The sequence below is a fragment of the Mastomys coucha genome, unplaced genomic scaffold, assembly GCF_008632895.1.
Source record: "Mastomys coucha isolate ucsf_1 unplaced genomic scaffold, UCSF_Mcou_1 pScaffold13, whole genome shotgun sequence".
Lineage (NCBI taxonomy): Eukaryota > Metazoa > Chordata > Mammalia > Rodentia > Muridae > Mastomys > Mastomys coucha.
The window spans coordinates 67,551,192-67,578,022 of record NW_022196895.1 but is presented as its reverse complement, the minus strand read 5'-3'; the positions used below and the strand labels follow the sequence as shown (position 1 = coordinate 67,578,022).

At 35.4% G+C, this 26,831-nt stretch overlaps 1 protein-coding gene across 2 annotated transcripts in view; it reads left to right on the top strand.

The window, feature by feature from the left end:
- The window catches only part of Dcc (DCC netrin 1 receptor), a 1,081,061-nt gene that overhangs the window by 641,018 nt on the left and 413,212 nt on the right, over positions 1 to 26,831 (top strand). For both annotated transcript variants that reach the window (XM_031365997.1, XM_031365996.1), the window contains exons 6-7: positions 23,233 to 23,387; positions 25,940 to 26,060. In XM_031365997.1, the coding sequence (XP_031221857.1) occupies positions 23,233 to 23,387; positions 25,940 to 26,060 (276 nt within the window). The remainder of the gene's footprint in view (positions 1 to 23,232; positions 23,388 to 25,939; positions 26,061 to 26,831) is intronic.

Below are 26,831 nucleotides of genomic sequence, written 5' to 3'. Positions count from 1 at the left end.
TTTCTGGGAAAAGTACTATAGGACAGGGAATAGTGCTAGATGTGACCCATCACATCTTTAGGAACTGCCAAAGACAACTCTCCTTAAGTGCATTTTCAAATATACAATGAAACAAAAGGTGGGAACTCTGGATTTTTATATTCTTTTTTGAGCAGTTGCATCCAAACTCCAAAACTGTCTACGTAATTTAAAAATTAAACTCTGGATATCTTTTGAAATAATTTTTGACATGTGATTATTTTTAGCATTGGGGAAATTAGTTTATGGTAAATACACCATATAATATAATTAATTATATATAATTAATATATAATTATAATTATATAATATATAATTAATTATATTATATACAAATAATTATATAATATAGTATAATTATAATCTTGTATTTTTCAGTCAAGAGGTATCCTCATCTAGTTTCTTACTAAAACTTATATGTGTTCTCTTTTAGTATTATTTTTAAAGTTAAATACTTTTAAACATGTGGATATTTGAAGTTATAAAGATGAGACTCTAATTCTCTTCCATTATAAAAGGAGAAGATAGTTTGAACTAAAACTGATCTTGAGAAATGAACCTTGAAAATAAAATATATCAACAGACTCTAATCATTTAGCCCCTTTAAAATTAATTACACTGAAATATTACATTAAGGTTATGTTTAAAATACTTGAAATATATAATATGTTAAAATATCTTCAACTTATTAGTCTAGAAAGCATTCTAAATTGTTTTTGAAATATGCATCAGAGTACATAAATTCTTCTATTGGTAACAAAATCAATATGTTGCTGATTGTTTAAGGGTGCATATAGACATTTTTAGTTAATTTTTATTTTCTGATAAGTGCTTTCCAAACACATAAATAATTTAATGTTCTTGGTTGAACTAAAGACATAAGTTGTGCAGTGTCATACAAACTGTAATATTTATATTATGCTTTGGAGGTCAGCTACCTGCCTCTCTGTTGCTTATGTTCAAAAGAAAATGTCATCACAGAGAAATGATATAAAACACATTTTCGTCTTTGAGTTACTCTGCAAGGATTCAAAGTCTACAAAGAGGAGGAAAAAAGTCTCTAGTGAACTGTGAAAGGAGCAGAGAGTGTGAAGAAGAAAGAATAGAAGGAAGGAGATAAAGAAACAGAGAAGCAGAAATAGTCCAGTTTTCTTTTGATTTTTATGTTGGCAATGAAATTTAAATGAATGAAAAGAAAACACAGAATTTCTCTCATAAAAATGAAAATTGTGGGGGCTGATGGTTACTCCATATATAGATACAGGAATTTATTGATCTACCTTTTGTCTCATGATATATGGAGTAATATTGTTTTGACAAACATTTCGAATTCATGGCTTCTGCTTTGAAGAGAAGTTTAATTTATAGATACAACAGCTTTGATTTTTTTTAAAAAAAATGTAGGTGTTCAGAAATATCTGTGTCTTGTGAATCTGAGGAGAAATTACCCACACCCAGACATTATTCTGATAGAAATATGGAAATCTCAATTGTTTACATTCACTAGTTTTGCAGTTCTATGAAACAGTAGATCGGAAAAAAAGGCACTCATTCTAAGTGTTAAGCAGGAAGATTTTGTTCTTATAGAATGCTGAAAGAGCTTCAGGGTAGTCTTTGGGCAATATACTGGGTTCTGTTTTCTGGGCAATATTTGGAACATAGAAGTTGACTGCCAAGGAAGAAAGCTAATAATAAAGTGGGGAAAAAATACATAACCTGAAGTTCAAGACAGACTAGGCAGTTGAGATGGAAATGAAGAGTCTTTAAGAAAATACCCCGCGGCTCTGAGTCTGACTTTCTCTGCAACCCACATGAAATCTTAAAAATATGATGACAGGCCTGACTGAGTGTTCACACAGCAGCTTATGGAGCTGAGATCTCACTGTTAAAGATACCTTACATGCTAGAGTTATGGAGAGTTGAATCCCCAGGGAAGTTATGTCTGGATATTCCCTGTTTAGCTTAAGTCAACTGGGAACAATACGCATTACAAAAATAGAATCTTGTGGGTGGCTCCAAACTTCCGGGAGAGTAGAATACAAGAACTGAGATGGCAAGGCAAAACCCAAGGTATCTGCAGCTGCTGCTCATCCAGCAGTGTTGCAAGCCCTGATGATAGAATGTAGGTAAGGAGAGGTGCATTACCTTGATGTATGTCTTCTCTTTACTATTATCTGTGTTTCCATACTCTGATCAGTGAATCAGGATCAATGAACCACATTGTTGCATGATGTGGTCTTTCTCTTCTTTCTCCTCCACATCCTCCTCAGTCTCTGATGATGACAATGCTTCCCTTTATACTGAAGAAATTGATAACATCAAAGGAGGACAGACATGGGATGCTAAATGTATCCACCAGGTGATGCTTCCATACATGCCCTTGTGTCCCTCATAAGTGATGCCTGTGCCTGGGACATCATCCCCTCTCATTGTTTCTCCTTCTTTTCTCCTTAGGTCATCTAACTTTCTCAACTCGATCATTCCCAATCCATGTGCAAATAACTGCTTTATAATATTTTATATATTTTAAAATATAATCTTGAAGCCCACTTTCCTCCCCCCCCCCATGTCATTTATCCCTGGTTTCTTTTGAAGAAATCTCTATCATACTGTATTACACACACTGTCTCAAATTTCATCACATCAGACTGGCTATACTATCCCTGTTCAGGGCCTGACTACTTGTTTATGAGCAGTAACACAATCAACTTCTTAGTAATATTTGATAAAGTTGAAAATCCTTCCTCATGAAATACTTGATTTTTTCTGACTATCTCACTCTCTGTCTTTCAGTACTATTAGCAAGTTGAATGTCTCCCCAAATTCCTTGATGGATAGTGTGTGGTTGACTTTCTATGCTGTAATTCTTACTTCACTTTTTTTCAAAATTGTTCATGTCTGTGGTATATTGCAAATGCCTGCCAGGTTTGAAGAATTTTTTTATCTTCTATGGCCACAAAGGATACAACTGCATCCAAGATGAGAAGAATGCTTAGAACAATTCTCTCACAGATGCTCAAGCAAGGTTTTCAAACTGAGCTATTGAGTTTTAGTACTGACTGCACCTGATATACCAAGCACTTCATTCTATGTTGCAGGCTGACCTCTGTTGAAGACAGAAGTGACTAAGTGTGGTTCCCAATAAAGTGGTGCATAAAAGTAGAGACTGTAGGATGACTTTATAACTCATGTGTTTTTTTTGTGCACATTTCTCATAGCATTTTCAAACTTCAGAACTATGAGAAATAAATGTATACTCTTTGAGCCATTAATATGCTTGGTATTTTGTTAGAGTGAACTATTTGTGTTGACCTTCAACATTTGCTCTTGTCCTTGTGGAGCCAATGGTCAACAACATCAATTTTGTTCACGAACCTTACTTTATTTTTCAGGGGAAATAGAACATAAGAATAGTCAGAGATGGAGATATGAAGATTAAAGTCTTTGAAGAATTGAGAGAGGCGTAGGGTGGTGAGAAATAGTTTAAGGGGCAAGACCACCTGAGGAAAGAGATGGGACAAGCTTGAAAGTACAAATATCTAAAAAATACTAAAGTGGCACTGTAGCTCAAGTGAAGGGAAGAACACACATGAGCTCAGAGAGGCTGGTTGAAGAAACTGCATCTGCTCTCTCTGGGTTAGAAATCAATACAAATCATTAGTATAATAGAGTTAATATCAGTCCTCCAAAATTCTGCTTACAAACTTCTATTTTTTATCAATTTCCATCAACATAGTAAATGATTTCAGGGGCATCAGGCAAGGCCCATTGCTCAAAACAAAAACAAACAAAACCAGGAAAAAAAACAAAGTAAAACAAAACAAAAAAGCATTTGTCAACACAATCAACGATGCTTAAATAGTCCTATGCCACCGTGAGATATTAAACAGAAAGTTTTGCTAACCCTGATCTGGCTTGTGTAGTAACTTAGATTTAATTACAAGTGACATAAAAAATTATAGAAAAAATAGAAAAAATTATAGGTATGTAACCAGATGTTAATAGTTGAAAACAAATGCTGAGACGGGATTATCCAGAAATAAATGTACACACAAAAACAACATACACTTCCTACTTAGTAGGCAGACTGTGTTTTTCCATTTTGCTGTGTCTGCAGTTATGGTCACAAGCAATATTTTTGCAGTCTTGATCTGTTACTACTAGGCACTTTTTTTCTGTTGTTTTCATGGGAGACTTTTTCAAAAATTATGACTAGGATGTAATGTTAAAATGTTATTTAAAGACCATAGTTCTCATATTTACTAATTCTGAAAGAATGAACCATTGATAATATAGAAGGTAGAGTGACAAGACAGTAAATCAACATGCATCACCACCACCATCATCATCATCATCATCATTATCACCATCATCATCACCATCATCATCATCTCTGGGAATATGAGAGCATTAGGCAATGCATTCTGAAAGCACAAGATTCTCATGAAGGAAGACATGGATACTATCTAGACTTCCCATTTATGGGTTCATAATGTGAGGGAAGTGACTTCACTTTCATGAACCTGAGTAGCTATATCAGTAAAATTAAAGCTGATGAAAATTATTTAAATGAATTTAAGAATGACTGTAATAAAGTTGAATGCAATAATTGGACATCTACAACCCTTAAAAGAGTTGAGAAACCCGACGTAACAGGAACAGAAAGCAAGCATGAAAACATGCCTCCACCTTGAGAAATAAAAAAAGTGATACTCAGAACTCAGAAAAAAAAAACAAACAATTATTCAGTGCCATTATTTTGATCTATGCACACATTCAATTAAGCCTCATCAAATATCCAACATTTATTATAAGACACAAATATACATAATGACCATAAAAAGTTATTACACAAGTGCTATTTCTTCAGTTTCTTGGCTATAAAGTTAAGAAATTAAAACAATTTGTTTTGTTTCATGTTTGATGTTTTAGGGTTATCATTGTGGGTAACAACAATGATATCATCGTGTGTATCATTATGGATAACAATTATAGATAGCAGCAAACACACACACAAATGCAGGCGCATACACACACAAATACACAAATAGTTCACTCTAACAAATACCAAGCATATTAATGGCTCAAAGAGTATACATTTATTTCTCATAGTTCTGAAGTTTGAAAATGCTATGAGAAATGTGCAAAACAAGCTGTTGGTTGTTTGGTTGTTTGGTTGTTTGGATGTTTGGATGTTTGGATGTTTGGATGTTTGGATATTTGGATGTTTGGTTGGTTAGTTGGTATAATATCTGTCATCTCACCCTGTACCCAAGAGATAACTTTCTATGTTCTATGCAGGCTGGACAATGAAAGGAAGTGATATCGCTCTTCATACCTATTCTGTCCTCCTTTGACATAATCTATATATATTTTTCTAATATTTTTCCTGCAAATATTGTCATATTGCCTGGTATAGCTGTCCTCTGATAGGCTCTGCGAGCACCTCACTAATACAGATGCAGATATTCACAGTCAAGCATCTGACAGAGCATGGGGACTCCAATAGAAGAGTTAGGTGAAGGACTGAAGGATCTAAGGGGATGGCAATCCCATAGGAAGAACAAAATTGTCTTAGTCAAGGTTTCTATTCCTGCACAAGCATCATGACCAAGAAGCAAGTTGGAGAGGACAGGGTTTATTTAGCTTGCTTCCACACTGCTGTTCATCACCAAAGGAAGTCAGGACTGGAACTCAAGCAGGTCAGAAAGCAGGAGCTGATGCAGAGGCCATGGAGGGATGTTCCTTACTGGCTTGCCTCTCCTGGCTTGCTCAGTCTGCTCTTTTATAGAACCCAAGACTTCCAGCCCAGGGATGGCACCACCCACAAGGGGCGCTACCCCTTTGATCATTAACTAAGAAAATGCCCCTCAGCTGGATCTCATGGAGAAACTTCTCCAACTGAAGCTCTCTTCTCTGTGATAACACCAGCCTGTGTCAAGTTGACACACAAAACCAACCAGTACAAAAAGTATCAACTAATCAGGCTCCCCATGGATCCCAGGGACTAAACAACCAACCAAAGAGTATGCATGGATGGGTCCATGGCTGCAGCCATGTATGTAGCAGAGGATTGCCTTACCTGGGGCATCGGTGTGGGGAAAGGTCCTTGGTCCTGTGGAGGCTTGATGCCACAGTGTAGGGATGCTAGAGTGGTGAGACAGGAGTGAAATCCTATTGACCTTTGTTAGTTTTCTTGTCTCTTCCCATATACTTAGTTTAGGTGATTAGTTAAGGTAATTCCAACATGTGGGCATTGGAATCAGGGTCTTCCCCATGTGAAGTGGATCATCATTCTCTATGATCTCATCTGTTCTCTATGGCTGGTCTATGATCTTATCTGTTATCCTTGTACTCCTGGTCCCCTAATTAAAACAAAAACAAAAACAAATAACCCCTCCAATTATGTTTATGTTTACTGACAATTTACTAGCTCAACTTAAAGCACCACTAGTTGTTCAACAAAAGTATGGATCAACAAAATGTACTATTTTTACATAGTGGAATGTGTTTTTTAACTATAAAAATGACTAAGATTATGTCTTTTGCAGAAAAATAGATCCAAATGGAGATATGAAGTAATATTGGTAAGCAAATATACCCAGTTTCTGCTACACATGTGCCTCGGGCCATAAACTAACCCATGCGTGCTCCTTGGTTTTTGGCTTAGTCTCTGGGAGCTATGAGGGTTCCGAGTTAGGTTAGTTGACATCGATGTTGTTCCTATGGGGTTGCCATTCCTTTCAGCTCCTTGAATCCTTCCTCTAAAACTTCCATAGAGGTTCATTACCTCAGTCCAATAGTTGGCTGTAAGCATCTACATCTGTCTCAGTCAGCTACTGTAGACCCTCTCATAAGAGAGCCATACTAGGCTTCTGTCTACAAGCACAGCATAGAATTAGTAATGATGTCAGGGTTTGGTGCCCACACATTGATGGGTCCCAGGTTTGTCTGGTCAATGGATGACTTTTCCTTCAATCTTTGCATCGTTTTTGTCCCTGAATCTGTATTGCTCAACCATAAAGGAAAAAGAAAAACAGTATAGAACTGGAAGACAAATAGAAAGAAAATGGAATAGAATAGAGAACCAAGAATAAACTGCCATAATGAGAGAGACCTAGTTTTGGATAGCCTTGTCAAAAATCTACATTAGAGAAAATATAGCCTCATCAACAAATTATACTCAGAATATTAAATATACACATATAGAAAAATGAAACCAGACCAATATCTCTTACTGTGTAGAAAAATAAAGACCTTGATATAAAATCTGAAAATCTCAAATTGCTGGGAAAAATCACAACAAATGCAATAAAAAGTATATACATATGCAGAGATTTTCCAAAAAGAACTCTCCAAGCAAGAAGTGTTCCCTCCAAGCACACATGTGTTTGTGTGGAATTAGTAAGGTTCTGCCCTGCAAAGAAAACTACTGAATGGTACAGAATATTCATATATGTTTCTGACAAGAGATTAATATTTAGAATATATAAACAATTTACAATACTAAATACAATGTTCCCCAAAGAGTTCAGTCAATGAATGATCTCTCAAAATAAACCCATCTTCTTAACAAATGAATTTCTGATAGCAAATGGACACATAAAATTCTCAGAATTCGTATTGGTCAAGGAAATGAAAACTGAGACTACACTGGCATTTCATCTAACCAACATTAGGATGCCTAGCATAGCTCAAAGGGAGGTCCTGAGGCCTGACACTATTACTGAGGCTATGGAGTGCTCACGAAAAGGAACCTATCATGCCTGCCCTGAAAGACCCAACAAGCAGCTGAAAGAGTCAGATGCAGATATTTCCACCCAACCAATGGACAGAGCAGCTGACCCCTGTTGTTGAATTAGTGAAAAGCAGGAAAAAGATGAGAGAAGGGTGATCCTGTAGGAGGACCAGCAGTCTCAATTAATCTGGAACCCCGAGATCTCTCAAACACTGGACTACCAAACAGACAGGATACATCAGCCGATATGAGGCTACCAACACACATATAGTAGAGGACTGCTGGGTCTTTGAGAGATTATACACCTAACCTTCAAGAGACTGGAGGCCCCAGGGAGTTTAGAGGTCAGGTGGGGTGGGAGGGGTGGTGACATTCACTTGGAGACTGGGGGTTGGGGAGAAGGTATGGGATGTAGAACAGTCGGAGGGTGGATGGAGGTGGAGAAAATAAATAAATAAATGGGAGTGCAAATAAATAAATAAATAAATAAATAAATAAATAAAATATAGCAAATGATGCTGAATAAATGAATACTTCTAAATTGTTGGAAGAATTTTAAACTGATAGTGCTACCATTGAAATAAATATATGGTTTCTCACAAAATTAAAACTAGAATTACTCTATGCTTGCTATACTGTCCTGTGAATCTGCCCAGAGGAATCTAAGTCACCATACTATAGAAACATATACCTACTTGTATTTATTGTAGTATGTCCACAATAATTGACTAATTTAATTAGTCCAAGTGACCATCAACAGAAAAGAAAATATATTAAATAGGCACTTGTATAAAAAAATGAAAAATGTCACTTGCAGGAAAATGGATACAATCAATGATTGCCTGATACATTAAGTGTATGAGGATAATAAAAATATCTGTGTGTTCACATATGGAGACATAAATATGTGTAAATGCACACTTATTAATGTACAACATGATGGGCTCTTCTGGAAGTGGGAGGGGAGTATATAGGAGATGCAGGGTTTAGGAGGTGGTAGTAAAGAAGAAATTTCATCAAAATGTGCAATATGCTTTGGCAGACTATTGTTTTGAAACTAACCTCTTAAAGAAAGTGTACTACTAAAATTACTTCAAAGCTTATTTCTGGAGTACACCACAAACCTGCTGAATGAAGAACCACATTGTTCCAAGGAAACATAATCATTAAATTTGATGTGAGCTAAATATTTAAGTAGTTGTGAATTAATTTAATAATCATTCTTTAATCTTTCATGACATTATAGAATTTGAGTCTTTGGAGATATCTAAAGGGATATCACATTCTTCCAAAACTAATGAGAGAAAAAAAATATAAACAATAAACAGGAGATAATAATCCAGTGTAACAAGTGCTAGAGTGGCTTAGAAAGTGCCTAAAGAATTCCTAACTCTATCTAAGATATCAGCCAGTTATAAATATGCAATAACTAAAATGGATCAGGATGACATGAGAAGGCCATCCAGTCAGAGAGAGACTTGAAGATAAAGGAGATGAGACTGACAAAAAAATAGTTTTGATAAGAGGATTACCGACACATCAGTGGAGGGTATTCCACCTGTCAGTTTTGACTTCGAACCACGGTTACTCAAAGAAGAGAAGCAATCATTATGTAATCAAGTAAACCCTATTGGTTGGCCTAGAACATAAGGGCCTTACGGCAATTTTCTTTGCCTATGGAGGTATTGGAAGGGATTTGCCTAATTGTAAGGTTTTATCCTGACTTTTAAAAATACTAGATGTGGTATCACAAAATATTAAATTTGTTTTCTTGAGTAGCACATCTCCAAAGTGCAGTTTTCATAGCTTTATTGTTTTAACCTATTCTAGAATTTTTCTACTATTAAATTCAAGCAATTAATTCTACACATTAGCAAACATTCACCTCTGCTGTTCTTCCCATCCTGTTTACTAACTTTTCTCTTATATCATTTAATGCCTTCTTCAACTCATTGCTTCTGAGTTTCAAGGTGAAAGCAGGAGGAGATAAGCCGTTTCGTGGTGGTTTAGTTTCTCCATACTGAATGTGCAATCCACATTTCTATGAAAGCTGAGTACTATTGCTCCTGCACATTAATAAAGTATACATAAACAGAATAATGTAGAAATGTTGAGTGTGGAAAAAGACACAGAGGACAGTTGTTTCAGTGATACAATGTATTAGGTAGAGAGAAACACATGAAAAAATAAAAATGGCCATTTTGTTTGAAAATGCTATTCACTTTCTTGTTCATTTACTATGCAGATCAGCAGTAATATAGTTTATATTTTAAGTAGACAAAAAGAATAAGTAAGATCTTCTTTGTTTCAAGAATTGATTGTGGAGAACACTAAAATATTTTTTAACCTTACTTGGTATTTTTAAATGTGGTTAGGTAGCAGAGAAAGGTCATTGATTGGAATTTAGACAGCATAGTTTTAATGTTGCTTCTGGTATTTATGAGGTGTGTGATACCATAGAAGTCATTTACTATTAACTCCTTCATCCATAAAATGTAAGGGAAGGATTAAATCTCTGAGCACTTTACAGACCCCACTTAGTCAATCAAGTCAGCACTTTTTTCAAGAGCTAGTGCTTTAGAATATAAGGTAATGAATAATTATTCATAGATCTCTCTTTAAGGCTCCATTTGGTTTTCAGCTTTATTTTAAAAGCAAAATCAAACAAGCAAAAGTAGCTCTTTCTAATATATCTTTGACCTGACATGTAGCTAGGTGGAGTTATTTTTCTAGTCACAATGTAGACATCTGAATGAGCTTTAAAGTATGTACATAAGAACAGATGTTGATATTTTGGATTACATTTTTCTTAAAGGCATATAAATGTACTCAAGACCATTCAAAGGCATATGCATGCTTACAGATTATTGGTTTGCAAATCTGTATGTGTGTATGACTGATTATTCACAAGGAATAGTCTTGTGTTGATTTATATGCCTGCTATATCTGGGAGGAGAACAGGAATTAACTGTAAATACAAATATATATTTGTATTAGTGTGTGTGTGTGTATGTATGTGTGTGTGTATGTTTGTGTGATGCAAATATAAACAGCAAGTATGAACCCACACCAAGAAAATTTTAGAAGTTGGATAAAAAGCACATTTATTTTTTAGTTTTTGAATCAGAACCAATGGTATTATAAGCATTCTATCCAGATTTCTTTTAAGTAATGAGCCATATAATTATATTGCAATTATGTAATTACTTGGGATGAGAAGGTATATAAATATTGTATAAAATGTAAGAAAACATAAAATATTTCCCTTAAAGAATTCTTTCATCAATTCCTGATGATGTTTTGAATATTAGAGGATTTCATGATGAAATGCAAAGCCAAAGAATCGGCTAGAAGGGTGCTTTGGGTGAGTCAAGAAGTTTCTTTCTTTTTTTTTTTTCTTTTTTAGAAGATTTATTTATGTGAATACAAAGTTGCTGTCTTCAGACACACCAGAAAGGGCATCAGATTCTATTACAGATGGTCGTGAGCCACCATGTGGTTGCTGGGAATTGAACTAAGGACCTCTGGAAGAGCAGTCAGCTGATCCATCTCTCCAGCCCAAGAAGTTTTTTTCTATTCCCACAGTGTTGACTTTTTCTAGGTTAAGTCAGGAGCTAATCCATGACTGTAACAGCAAAATCAAAATACATGTTAAATGTCCTCCTTAATCCCTCTAAAATGCCTCGGGATAAGAAAGCTCCACATATGCACTCCTTTTGCCAATGCTTCATTACCACTTCCTAAAACATGACCCTCCTATACCTTCTCCTTCCACACTTAAAAAATAACCCCTTATGTCATACTTAGTATCTGTGTGTTTTCACATATTTATGTGTTCATATGTGAGCACACACATAGATATTTCTATTAGTACAGTACACTTAACTTAATAGGAAATCATCAGTTTCCTACTAATCAGTTGCATCCATTTTTCTGCAAGTGACATGTTTCATTATTTATGACTAATACTGTTGAATTCTTAGTATCCAAGAAAATGTTTTTGCAACTTAATTTCATACATATTCTAAAATTTTATATTTTCAAAATTTTTTATTGTCCTAATCTATTAGATTTAAATTTTCAAGTTAATATATCACACTAGAGTGTATGCCTTATGAAATCTTAATTATAGCTCATATTACTACTGTGAATCACACATTTTAATCATTATTTCTCCATGATTTAAACACATTGTACAAAAATTTTTTAATATAATTTAATTTCTTATGAATAAAAGCCATTAGTGGATCTTCAATTTGGTAAGATTTTATGACACTTCACAATATACATTCCTTTTTTCAATTTCTGATATTTCCACTTAAAAAACATTCAAATATTATGCAATCTGATCTAATTTGAGGTAAGATAGTTAGCATTTCTATAAACTAAAAATTAAAATTTAAAAAGGCAGAGAGAGATTGGGGAGATGGTTTCATGAAGAAAAGCCTTGCTTCAATACAAAAAGCCAAGATGTTTAGCTCCAGAGTCTACCATATCAGTACCTTGACAGGGTGATGGGAGGTGGAGACACAAGAATCAGAAGTATGAAGCTTTCAGAAGCATGGTATATTCAGAGTTAAATGGACAAAGAGACTGTTTCAAACCAGGTAGAAACCAGGCTACATACCTGACCTTGTACTATGATGCCCAAGTGACTGTTTACATGCACACGCACACACACACACACACACACACACACAAACACACATACCACATGATACTCACAAAACTAAAGAAGAGACAGATACAAGTATCAAAGTTATAGTAAGTAGATGTTGGAATTATTTTTTTACAAATTATCTTAATGGTAAGTCCCTTGTACCTGTTGGTTAAAAGGAGTATTCTCAGTAAGAAGATGAAATAATTATCCTTGACCTGCCTTTGAATGACTCTCAGTGAATTTTATGAGAGGCCTGGGCTTGTATTTATTGTACTAAGCAATACATTAATGCTCCTCAAATATTATTTTAGTGGCAGCATAAAAAGTAAGCTGGAAGTTTTATTCCCCTGTTCTTTTTTCTAAATTGAAGCTATATAAATTGTTCATCCTGAACAGTATTTGGACATCTATAAACACTTGCATGTAGGAAGCCTCAAAGAATTATAAATCTAGAAAGAAAACTTGAAAAGAGTTTCCTTTGTCTTAGCAACAGAAAATGTCCTGGTGCCACATTAAATTTATGTAGATGCTTAGTATATGTAACATCAATAACAATCAATACATGCAATCATTTCGTCATCAAGATACTGAAGGGTTGAGAGGAAGACATTCACAGAGACTCCTCTGTGAGCTATACTTTCAGCCACTCACAGGATTTTTAAAATATAGAAACTTAGATAAATAATGAAAACATGTTTATATGCAATCACCTTAGCATATTTCCTTTCCCAAGTCTCTTTTATCTCTCTCTTTGACTCTTTCACTCTTCTTCCTCTCTGTTGTTTTCAGAGACAATGTTTTCAATATACTTACTAAGTTGAAAATCTTCTGAAATCTTCTGAATCTTCCAAGTTCAAACGCAAGCACACAGAGACACACACAGACACCCACACCTACGCACCAACACCCACAAACCATAGCAACACACACAAATACACACTCACATACACCAACACACACACAATTGCACAGACGCACAAACTTATTTCATAACACCACTGTACTGTTTATGAAAAAAAATCGTATAAATTTAATTTTCTAAATCTTAGATTGTACACATCCTTCTGTGTAATTTGACAAACCTTTGACGGAATGGCTAAAAAGACATTTACAGCAATATCCTCTGGACAGCAATCTTTTCAAGTTCAGGATTCGGAAGCACGACAGAGCTCCATGCTGCGAAAGAAGGGCTGCCTGTGGTAGAGATCATCATTATACTCACAATCATTTCCCCAATTGCAGGCTTTGGGTAAAGTGTTAGTTTCCCCGTATTTAGGTGTATAGTGATGCCATTCTCTTCCATACTCATTATTTCCATTTTGATTTTTATCCTTTCTCTCTGTTAACATGTGGCAAGTCAACAGTTGTTCTGCACGGTGCAGAGCTCTCCAGTTTGATGGTATTCCTAATTGCCTGGATTTTCTTTGTTGTTCAACAATGTAAAAGGCGCTGTATGCTGTCATCACTTTTATCCCCGAGAATGTGGCTTTATAAATAAATAATCAAGTGTAGTACATTGGGATACCATTGTTACATTGCTTATTGACAGTGAGGACTACCACCTGGGAGTTCTGTCTTGCCTTTTTCCATTGTGCAGGTGTTTTATTCCTGGACGTTCAAGTAATTCTATACCCTTCAGGTTCAATAGTTTAAATTAGATCTACCTCATATCTTGCCATGTCTAATTATATATTCAATTTCCCAGAGACATGGAACAGTATTTCAATTTGCAAATCCATGTGTCTTTCTGAGGGACATTTCCCAAAGTTATCTGATGCTCTACCTCTGCACTCCTGTTATCACGAGTGCCAGCTGTATTAAAGAAGCCTCATCCTAGCCTGTCTCCGTCAGAACAGCTTTGGCCTTCACTACTTCTATGCTTTACCTTCTCCACTGACATTTGCCATGAATACTTCAGGTCTCCTGTCTCTTGGTAATTTGATTTTCTGCTGCCTCTGTTGTTGGTTTTATGCCTTGTGATTTATACATTGGCTTTCTAATGATGCGGTTTGGCTTTTTCTTTTGGTTATCTCCCATTTCATTTCAGCCTCTTGTTTTGCCATCTAATTTTTGACCTCTATGTTTACTTAATCTCTTTACATACTAAGTGACTCCATTGTGTGAGGCAACTTGAAGACTGTCTTTCTATTCTGTGATGTGTCCTTTATTTATTCATTACATTGAATCCTTCACTTCTTCCATTACATATACATATATATATATATATATATATATATATATATATATATATATATATATATATATATGTAGTTCTACATGAATATTATATTTGCTCCAGTATAATAAAGGTTAACTTGAAAGTTAACTACCAAACTTCCTCAGATATTTTAAGCTCCACTTTGAGGCAGGATGCTTCAGGTTTTTTCAGACATGTGTAAATAACAAATGTATATAGGACAATGGGTTTGGAAGAAGCTGCATGAGACTCTTATAGGCCATTCAGCCAGCTAGTTGGTTCTAGTACCTAATTCTCATTTTAGAGAGGAAGTTGTAAAGAAAATATTCCAATCAACTCTTTCTTTCTGTGCTGGATGATTTTGTCAGCTGAACACAAACATATGTACCTCCAAAATGGGAACCCAGATTTAAGAGTTGGCTTCATAAGACTGGACTACAGTCATACTTGTGAGCACATTATTGATTGTGGATTGATGTGGGAGGGCACAGTCCACTCTGGCCATTGGTGTTCCTATGTGGGCATGGGCTGTGTTAGAATGTTAGCCGAGCAAGCCAAGGGAAGCAAAGCAGTTAGCAGGGTTTCTCTGCGATGGATGTGTCAGTTATGGTATCCGAGTTCATGCCCCCATGTCGTTGCTTTGGCGTCCTCTGTGTTGGTTGAACCAGAAAGCTAAAACATGCCTCTTCTCAAGTTTTTTTTTTTTGTCAGTTTTTCTTTTTTATTATCACAAAAACCAAAACATCAAAAAGTAACAAATAATTACTCAAGAGTACTTTATGCTTCCTTAATAACCTCAATGAGAAAAGGCAAAATGCAGGCTCTCTGTAGATTTTACATGAGCTCATACTTAATGGTGTAAACGGGAAGGTTGCTGGTGAGAAGAGAATTATCTGCAACTTACTGTCTGTTATGGGTCAAGGACATGGCTTCAGGAGTGCAACTGAATCTATGAACTCGGTTGAGTGTACTGAACGATTTCCTAGTATGATAATGAGAAATTGTGAAAATTCCGTTATAATTTATCTGGCCTCTTCAATGTTCAGTGTAAAATAGGCAGACATAGCTCTCACCCATGAAATTTTCCTCAAATATCTAAAACTCCTACATTTTTCTACTTTCAAATACCAAAAGGACAGACTCTATTATGTCTGACTAAGGGAAAATAATTGGTCTCTATTTTTGTTTGTAATATTAGTAACAATAATTTGTTCTAGCTATTTTCTAATTTTGGTTATACAGATATTTCTAATATATGTGTGTGTGTCTCTGTGTGTGTCTGTGTGCGTGTGTGTGTGTTTTTTCATTTACTTCAGAGTGCAAGTAAAAATTCAGAAGACAAAAATGTTTATCAATTTTATATGTGTGTACTCACATGCATATTTGCAAACATCGTTGTTGGCACTAGGCAGTATCTGCACTAGTGAATTAATTTCCATCCCTTCGTGTTAACAAGGGGGTGGTTTTGACATCAGTGTGCATATAGAACTAGGGTTTGGGGGGGCAGAGATCCTCTTATTTTCATCACAGGCTTGAGCCTAATGGAATCACACTTCCAATTTACTTATAGCTCTCACAATTGAAAAGAGAAATGAAAAGTTCAGTCAGGACTTAGAGAAAAGCAACCCTGATTACAGAAAAAGCCAGCAATGGGGAAAGGCACGGACTGGTATTATTTGTCTGGATAAAGAAAATTGTGTGGAAAGATCTGCAATCATTCCCTAGTATGTATGAAGGACTTTGAAGTAAAGGTTGAGGATCAGATGTTGTTCATTTCCACACACAGAAGCTATGTTATATAGAAAGAAGATTTTCTTCATAGATTGGGTTCACAATAACTACTGCTAATGGGAAGTAGATGAAATTCAAAAGATCTGAACTTTCATTTCCCTGTGTAGATTAAAATATTAATTTGGCAACAATAGTAGTTAGGCTTGTACAATGATGCTGCTAGTATTTGGCTATCATAATTCATGTTGATGTTAGAAGAAAAGCAATCCTTATTTCATAGATGCTATTTCTTACCCAGCTTATGGTTGTTATTCATCTTTAGCCAGAAATAATATGTATTCTGTTTAGTTTAAATATATTAAAGAAGTGTACAATAGCAAATTTTAGGACCATATAATAATGTATTACATATACTACTAAAATATGAATATTATATATATGAATATATATATATATATATATATATATATATATATATGAAAGGATCTTGAATAACAAATTAGAGAAGAAAATTCTGAGTGAAAACTACTTTAAAAGTATTACCAAACTCCAATTAAGTTTAATTGCAATAAAAATAATCTTATGGTTTTATACCCAGCACATCATATTCCCACCATTTAAATGTGGAAGTAGAGGTAGGTATGTGAGAGACACAAGTGAAGAATGAGATGCAGGGCTCAACAACTGGTCCTAAAGCAGGAGACTGATTTAGAAGTGATAATGAATAAGATTAGAGAGAAATTTTAAACAGATTTCAAATGTGTCATCACACTAGATAGGCATAGATGGAAGTCTTCATTTGGAAACTTGTTACTAAGTAAATCAAAGAACTAAATTTTTACATTTAAAATGAAGATCATTGAACAGAAGATTCTTGGACAGCAAAAGTCAACACAGGGTTAAACAAAACCAAACAAATTTGGAAAATGAGAGAGCAATTGCACTTTGTTGGATTGGGCAGTCTTTTAGCAACATTAGGCCTGGAGGACAGAATTCTGTTTAGGTGTGTCTTTTCTCTCCTACTCTACAGTAAGGCTAAGTTCACATTAAGTACCTGGTGGCTTGCTTCTTAGCCATTGGTTTGAGCATGGAGAATTCTCTCTGCACTACAGACACTGTGGGATAGTGGGGGCATTCAGCCACTGAGTGGTTAGTTTCTTCACATGTTTACATTTCAGAAAGAACTACTGCAATTGTTCTAAAAACAAATGAGTAGATAAAGTTTAAAAGGCTGCCTCTGAAGAGCCAGTGCATTGTATATTTTTAGCCTTTCATATTTTATTTTATTTTGCATATTCATAGTTTATTATGCCCTTTTTAAAAATTATAATACAATGACATCATTTCCCCCATTATCTTTCCTCCTTCAAACTCTCTCATCTATCTGTCTTTGATCTCTTTTTTATTCATGGCTTGTTCTTATATTAATAGTTATTATATACATATATACATATGAATATGAGTGTATTCTTAAATACAACCTCATTAGTCTATATAATGTTCCTTTTAGTTAATTTTTGGATGAAGTAAAGACAGAATATTGAAATAATAATAATTGCCTGCCCCAAGGAAGAGCACACCAATTGGTTATCCAATACCAAACGGTCATTACTCTTACAGAGAAGTAGTGGTTACTAAAGGATCATGTAGGTATTTTTTTCCTAACAAAAATTGGATTTTTATGATTCAGGTTAGGCATTCACTGGAGTGATTTGTACTGCCTTCTGTTCATTTACGCCACCAGAATTATTGAAAGGCATTCTTGAAGAGGCACTAATTTGAAAAAAAGTTAGATTGTACGGTGGGGTATGTGAGTGGACCTGGAAGACGTTGAAGAATGAAGGAAAAAATATAATTATATTTTAATTACAGTTTTTTTTCAAAGAAAACACAGGCAATTTATTGACAGGGAACAGAATAATTGAATTCTACAAACTGAAGTTGTCAATTACATCCTTTTTACTAGGTAATTTTTCTTTATTTTTTTAACGTTCCTTTAAAGATCTCTCTTTTTAAATAATTTATTTTTTACACTCTATATTTTATCCCCCACCCAAACCACCCTCTGACTGTTCCACATCCCATACCATTGTAGATGTCAATCTCTTCCACTTAATAATTTGATTACTATAACAATTAATGTAACATTTAAAGTAGTTTAGACTACTATACTTGAGAAATAAAAACAAAATAAAACAAAATGAAACAGAAAACAATAAACCAAAATGAAACCAAAACAAAATCCTCTAACATGAAATCATATAAACCTCTAGTTTGTACAAGCTGTACCCCAGCAGTCCATTTTCCCTTTATTTCCATTGGAAACTATTCCTGAACTGGCTGATAGTATAAAATTTGCTGTTCTACAAAGATAATAGATCATAGAACTAACTTCTCTTTCTGCTTTTGTAATCAAACTTGCTTACTCTCCTAATAGATGACTAGGACAACTGCAAAACATATATACTGAAATTAGACCCTACCTAAGCATAGATAGAATACGGTTAATCTTGTAGGGCTTGCCTTTACGTGCAAGTGGCTAATATGACAGGGGGCTACATCTTGGGAGCTGTCTTAGGTACAGTGCTGGGCACGCCAGTACCTAAATAATAAGCATCTTGTTAAAATTTATTTATGGATGTGTTGTATATCTGAGTGACCCCAGGCTCATAAAAATTATGATGAGTTAAGATTAGTTTAGAGACACGGCTAAAATCAATACATTATCTGTGTATTATGTTGTATCTGTATATCAAATAGTAAGTTACAAGTTTGGTTTCTGTCTTAGTGTTTTATGGTAAAGAGACACCATGAACACAGCAACTTTCATTAAAAAAAAATTTAATTAGAGGATTAGTTCATTGTTGTTATGCTAGGAATCATGGTAGTGCACAGGTAGACATAGTGATGGAGACGGACCTGAGAGTTCAACATCTAGACTGGCAGGCAGCAAGAGGAGAGAGAGGGAGAGAAAGAAGAGAGGAGGGAGAGGGAAAGGAAGAGGGAGAGGGAGAGAAGGGAGGGAGAGGGAGGAGGGAAAGAGAGAGAGAGGGAGAGAGGGAGAGGGAGAGAGAAACAATGCCTAGATTTAACATCTGAAACATGAAACCGTCCCTCCCTCTAACAACAATTCCACCAACAAGGTCACAACTAATAAAACAAGGCCACACATCCTAATGCCACTTCTTAAGCATTCAAATATTTGAGTCTATGAGGGCCATATGCGTATTCTTCTAAAAGGTTATTCTATTATAATACATATCCTATGTTTTTACATAAAATGGCCGTGTTATATCGTTTTCCACCTCATGCAATTCTTTGTTTCATTCTCCATCATAAACTCAGATTTTTTTTGGGGGGGGGTTTGCATGACATTGTTCAAGATTCTACTACTCTGTCCCTTAAACCAGTATGCCCATACTATAGTAAGAAAATGTGAACTTTATTGAGTTCTTAAAATGAAAAACAAATGACTATTCTATTGTGAAAATGTAACACTGTATGTGATGTGGAGAGACTTTATTGGTATGTTTCTTGATCATAATATGCTGATGGCACACTCATAAGACATGGCAGGAAATACAGACCTGGGTCCAGTTTGGATACACAAGGCGTTTTTTTAATATTTAAAGTCTCAATGTGCTTTAGACAAATATTTCAGTTCACCAAATATCTAATTTAGAAATGAATGAAGCCATTATAAAAATTATGTAAATTACTCAGTAAAGTGAAATGCTGGAAGTATAGTTCTATGGAAAACTCAGAATGTCAGTCATAATTCAAATATGTGTGTGCGTGTATGTGTGTATGTGTGTGTGTATGTGTGTGTGTATGTGTGTGTGTGTGCGCATGTGTGTTTAATCATCAATAAACTGAGATATTTTCAGAATTGACTGTGTGATCCACTCTATGTTATCTATCCCAATGAAAGACAATAAATTGTAACATGATTCCTACCAAGCAGATTAATAAGCAACAGAGTGATTCTGAATGTAGTTATTTTGAAAATAGAAATTAGTTAAATATAATTTGTTTATCAGAAGCGCTACTATATGAAATATATAACAACCCCATAGGAGGAGGAACAATATCAACCAACCAGACCCTCCCAGACCTCCCAGGGACTAAACCACCAACCAAAGAGTATACATGAGTGATGCTTCAGCCTTATATGTACCAGAGGATGGCATTGTCAGACATCAATGGGAAGAGAGGCCCTTGATCCTCTGAAGGCTTGATGCCCCAGTGTAGAGGAATGCCAGGACAGGGAAGAGGGAGTGGGTGGGTGGGTGTGGGAACACTCTCAAAGAAGCAGGGGGGAGGGGGATGGGATAGGGGATCTTTGGATGGGAAACCAGGAAAGGGAATAAAATTTGAAATGTAAATAAAGAAAATATCTAATAAAAATTTGAAGGTGTAAGAAACAAAAAGAAAACAAGAAAATAACATGCATTTTTAACTATCATGAAGTTGCCTATGTCCATGCAAATACACACACAGTGTCCACATTTATGGATTTATAGATTTATAATTTATAGGTCATGGACAATAAAATAATATTTGGGCTCTGCATTCTTATTGGCTGTACTACTGTTTTCCTTTAAAATGTGTGTTGTTTATCTACATCACCTGTCACTATTCTCAATTCTTCTCTCTACATTATAAGTGAGAATAAAATCAGAGGTATTTACATTGAATACACAGAGTAAGATTTAAACCCAGCCCTTTCTGGCTCCATCACTGGGTTTAGTGAAAATTGCCATCCTTCTGCAGCTATTCTAGATATTCTAGACACCTTTCCTCCTTTCCTACACCTTTGACCTGTCCTGCTCCTTCTCCTAAAATGTAGGTTGTTTTTCTGTTCCATTTTACATTGTTTCTTTCTTTCTTCATCTTCTCCCACTCTGGGACATACACTATACCTATAGATGCTCATCACTAAAACTATTGGAATAGTTGTTTCCCTGCAGGTCACTACTTTGAAGAAACCATAGTGAATGTGTATACATTATTGCAAGCCTACAAAGCACTCATGTACTTCTAAAAGCTGATGAGAGGGAGCGGTTTGATTGTGCAGGCTTGATTGTGCAGGCTTAGGGAGTTTCCCAGCCCTAGGAGAAAACAGACCAAATCGTTTAGAGTATACAGATAGTTGCTATCATCTTAAAAGTACATCTCAGCACATACTTCCATCATCTCTGAAACCCTAAGAACATCTCTGAGTTACTCTTCCACCAGAATGTTAGGTGGCAAAAGAGGCAGTTACATCAAAGGGGTGAAGAATGGGGGCAGGGCAGCAGCCTGCCAGGCTCTTGATTTACATGGAGTATAATTTTGAAGAAAGTTATGTGAATGCCATCTAGTGTAATATTTTTTTTTGTTTTAAAATAATTATAATTCAACATGCCTCAAAGAATTATGATGAAACTGCTAAATATAAAGAGAGTGGACTAATACATTTTACTTTGTCTTTTCCCAAGAAATACTGCTTGTTGGCTAGTAAATAATCACTGGATGCAAATCTGTGTAGAACTTAGGACAGAGTTGTAAAGATTCAACTCATATATATGTCCTCAGAGGCACTCAATCAATATTTCAGATGTCTTTTGGTACATTGTCAGTGAACTTGGCAAAGGAAACAGAAAAAAATCATCATTATGCTAATAATATTATCAATATTAAATACATAATTTAGCCCTGTATACAGTGTTTAGAACAGCTCTGAGACATTTCTTTTCATGACTTTAGAGCATGAATATTCATGATTCTGAGTCCAGTCATCTAAATCAATTGCCCCAGTGAAAGATTAAAGAAATTAAAAGGAGTTTAGTCCTGGAGGTTCAAATGTTTAAGCTACAAATCAAGACCGTAAGAAAGACTGAGAAAAAAAAAGACGAAAGAAACAAACATAAAACTGTGATGTTTTTACTGTCTCTGCCTGTTGCCATAGTTCTTAATGAGAAACAAAGACAACATGAATATTTACTGTGGGGTCCCAGGAAAGCTTAGTAATCCTGGCTGGAAGAAGGAAAATGGGTAGTTACTCAAATGTACAGAAACTATCACTCATTGTATACTGAACGTGGTAAAACCATGATAAAAACAAAGACTGACTTGGAAAATGGAAACTAAGGATGCATGATTTCCATATAAACCAAGCTTAGAGCTGATACTTCACTGAAGTTTGTTTCTTAGACTACATGAATAGTCAAGTCATATTTCACCTTAACTCTCCACACTGCTGTGGTAAACTATACCCAATATTTTACCTCCTGGTTTTGAGGAACTGAGCTAGTGTCATTAGCTAAGATGTGTTATATTGTAGTTTTCTTTCAAAATCAAATTCCCATTATAGAACAATTATTATTATTGCAATTAAGAAGTTAAATGAAATTAATTAATGGCATACCATACTCAGGAAATAATGATATATAGTATAATTGTATAGTATCATGGATAATTGCTAAAACAACATGAATATGTTAGTAAGACTATTACAAGGGTCTTTTCACTCGAGAACATCTATAACTAAATTGTAATGAAACTTATTCTTACAGATATTTCTGATCTCATTGTCTGAATTGTCTTGTACATGGAAACTTACTGTTTTTCTCCTAAGATACAGTTTCCTAAGCAATATCTCTTTTTCAGTTCAGAGAACAAATGAATACAAACCTTTTGGTCTTCCAGTTATTTATTGCATGTATTTTTCTAAGAGACTTTTTTATTTCTTTCCTGTGGTCAAACATTGTTAATTGCACTAGGGTTGGGGGAAATATCTCCTCCACTCATTCTTGCTTAATGAGCTCAGAGTTGGTGACACTAATGACAGAGACCTCAGCACCTACCACCATGTGTCCACTCATTCGCCGTTTTCTGCCTTTACAGTTCCACCCTGGTTTTTAAATCACCCTTCCAACCTCTACGCCTATGAGAGCATGGATATTGAGTTTGAATGTGCCGTTTCGGGAAAGCCTGTGCCCACTGTGAACTGGATGAAGAATGGAGATGTCGTGATTCCAAGTGATTATTTTCAGATAGTGGTAATTATATTCTTTTCATAATAGTTTTGCAATCCCAGTCCTTATTTGTCTTCTTTCACTAATTTTTCTCTTCTGTAAAATGGAAGCTGGAGAAGTAGCCCAAGGTCTTTGGTGGATCCAGAGATTGTGAGTGGATGCCAAACCTATCCGTTTCTGATATAAGAATTTTTTAGGAAAGCAAATAATCTAGAAACTCGAAATTCTAGGCAGTTCATATAGCATGTTTTATTTTTACAAAACAGAAAGAAAGAAGGAAGGAAAGAAGGTAGGAATGATAGTTCAAGCAATGAAATAAGAAAGGAAGGAAACAAGGAAGGGAGAGAGGGTGGTGAACATGGGAGAAGAGAAGATAAAAGGTTTGAGAAAAGGTATTTTCCTTGTCATTGCATGGGTTAGAATTTGCAAACTCCGCTGCAGAATGCAGGGATCTAGGGTTAGTTTATTGTTCAGCTTCAGCCATCAGTGATGCTTCTCAGTAAGATTATTGTCATTATTATAATTGTCCTAACGCTGACATCTGCACGACTTCTTCCCTAATTGCTGTCCCAGATGGATCCTGGTGACCCTATTGAGAAGTGATGACAGAACTTATAACTGTAGTCTTGGTTCTACCTGAAGATCTACACAGTCTGTATTGTTTAGTAACTCTGCTTACCATGTTGGAAACAAAATAGACTGTGAACCATACTTCTTTCAACCCCCATCCCCAAAATTCTAGTTCACATTCAGTATCCTTGTGGGAGACCACAGGATTACAGGCTTCTCCATTCCTAGAAGAAACATTTGCTACTTGAAACAACACTATGAAAACTCTCTGTTAGGTGTAGGCTCACCACAAAGGTTCTGGTTTCAGGTTTATAAGCATAAAAGAACTTTAAAATCCACTTTTCAGCTACGAAAAGAACTGTGTGATTAAGGATGGCCTTAGGAGCTTTTGTATTTGAGACAAATGTGACCATGTCAAAGAAAAACCATAACTGAATCAAGTCTCCCAGGCAGTTGGAACTAGAGTATAGACATCCAGCGAGGTCCCCACAGTATCCCCCTGTGGCATTACATGCCCTTGTTGGTAAATGACATTTCCATAATCAAGTAGCTTTCGGTAATGTCCACAGTCTCCTAGTTGTATGCACTTTGTCACACCATATTTATAAAGAATAAACCTGGACACTACACTTTTATCATTGCTGTGTCTGTTTTCCATTTTAGTTTTTACTTTCATTTGTTTAATTGGTTGGGTAAGAGTAAGAGAAAGCACCACTTAACTTTTGAATGCCACACCAATCCATTATTTTAAATGCAATGCTCTTTCCACTACCACTGAATTAAAAAATGACCTGCCATTGGGCAGCTTGAAAAGTGGTGCATGTGCCTAAAATATATGCTACTTGCATGAAAAGGAAATTGTTGAGTGCCCTTAAGGACACATGATAAAATGCAACATTTATTTTTTTCCCCTACAGTTTGAATAATCTTTCTCACAGCATGACTCATTACAGCTGAGCTATTCAAATGCTTCTTTTCTTTAGGTGGAAGAAAATGTATGGTATATGCCCTATTCACATCAAAATGTGCTTAAAAATATTTCCTGAGTAGTTACAGAAATCTGAGCGCCATTGTGCTTTATACATGTAATGCTGAGCTCAGACAGTAACTTAGAGGAGAATTGTTAATTAGAAGTTAGCCAGCTTTATCTAAGAATTTTACATCAGTTGAAAATTGACTACAAGACACTAAAAACAATTAAGAATTCCCTGTGAGGTAATATTTATCTCTTAATGACTTTAGGGGAAGTGATTTAGCATGTCTCACTTACTGAACTAATTCTTGCACTAATATTGGAGATAAACTGAGTTTGTATAATTAAATACTATCTCCAGATCATTTTATCATCCATCCTTGAAACAGATTGTGGTTTAAATTATACGCAAAAGGAGTTAACTTTCCTGTGTTTCCACAATGAATTGCATGAAGGTCAAGCTTTTCCACTATACACAAAACCAAAATGGACATAAAACTCTATCATAGACTTGACTTCTGGCACCCCAAAGATTATGCCAAAGAAATTGTAATTTTAAAGGATCCTCAGGCACTACGTTGGGCAAATACTTCCAGAAATCATTTAACCTGAATAGTTTTCTCTTTAGAATTCACAAGGAGGAGGAGTTTTTCTTCATTCATTCTTGTTTATTCATCTATTTATCTCCTAAGTCTATACTCTATAATGTGAAGAAATCAATTTTTTTTTTTAGATATTGGTCTGGATTTCTTGCATTCTTGATAAAGAAAAGTTTAAATTTAGCATTTAAATATCCAGGAAGATATCTATTTATATGAGTATACTTTCTTTACAGACTCATGCAGAATCCTGCCCAAGGAATCTGAAGTAAAATGAGGGATGTGAAATATTTTCTAGAAAGCATAGGGCATATTGGCTAGATAGACTCATGATTTTTCTTAACTCTTCTGTGTTCTGTGTCTATTTTGTTCCATTGAGGTCTTTACCCCTTTACAAAATAATCTCATCTGCTTTTCTTTTTCTTTTTCCCTAGGGAGGAAGCAACTTACGGATCCTTGGGGTGGTGAAGTCAGATGAAGGCTTTTATCAATGTGTGGCTGAAAATGAGGCTGGCAATGCCCAAAGTAGTGCCCAACTGATTGTCCCCAAGCCTGGTAAGACATGGGAGCAATGGGGCTTAGAGTTGCAATAGTGTGTGGCTTATTTGAGACATCCACATAGTATCTGTGTGGCTCAAAGTGAGGATGAAATTATTTATAAAACCAAGGTATATATGTACATGTGTTTATGATATATACCTTCTAAGAAATTTTATATTACATCCGTCTATCTTATTCTGCTGTCATGTATATCAAATGAAATCAGAAACTTATGAATATTATTACCCAATGTTTTTCAGAAAGTCATCAATATATTATTATTCTCTGTTGGTTATATCACTGACTTTTGTCCCAATATACCATGTAAATATAAAAAAGCATTGTATGTAAGTTTAGGTTTGTGTGCATATATACACAGGTATGTATGTATAAGGCTAAATATATGAACTTTTAAAACATCCTTGTGTCCATGTTAGTTGACAGACTGAGCACAGAGGTTCAGGGACTTCTCTGGCAGTGTCCCACAGAGCTGGATGTTGGTTGAAGTTCTGAAATATGTCTATTTTTGTTTGTTTTTGTTTTTGCTTTTGGATTTTCGAGACAGGGTTTCTCTGTGTATCTCTGCCTGTCATGGGACTCATTCTGTAGACCAGGCTGGCCTCGAACTCAGAAATCCACCTGCCTCTGCCTCCCAAGTGCTGGGATTAAAGGTGTGTACCACCACTGCCAAGCCGAAATATGTCTATTTTTAGTTTTCATTGAATTTTTCTTTCTTCAGATGATCCAGTAAAAGAGATGCCAAGAAATATCTTTGGGAGGAGGTCT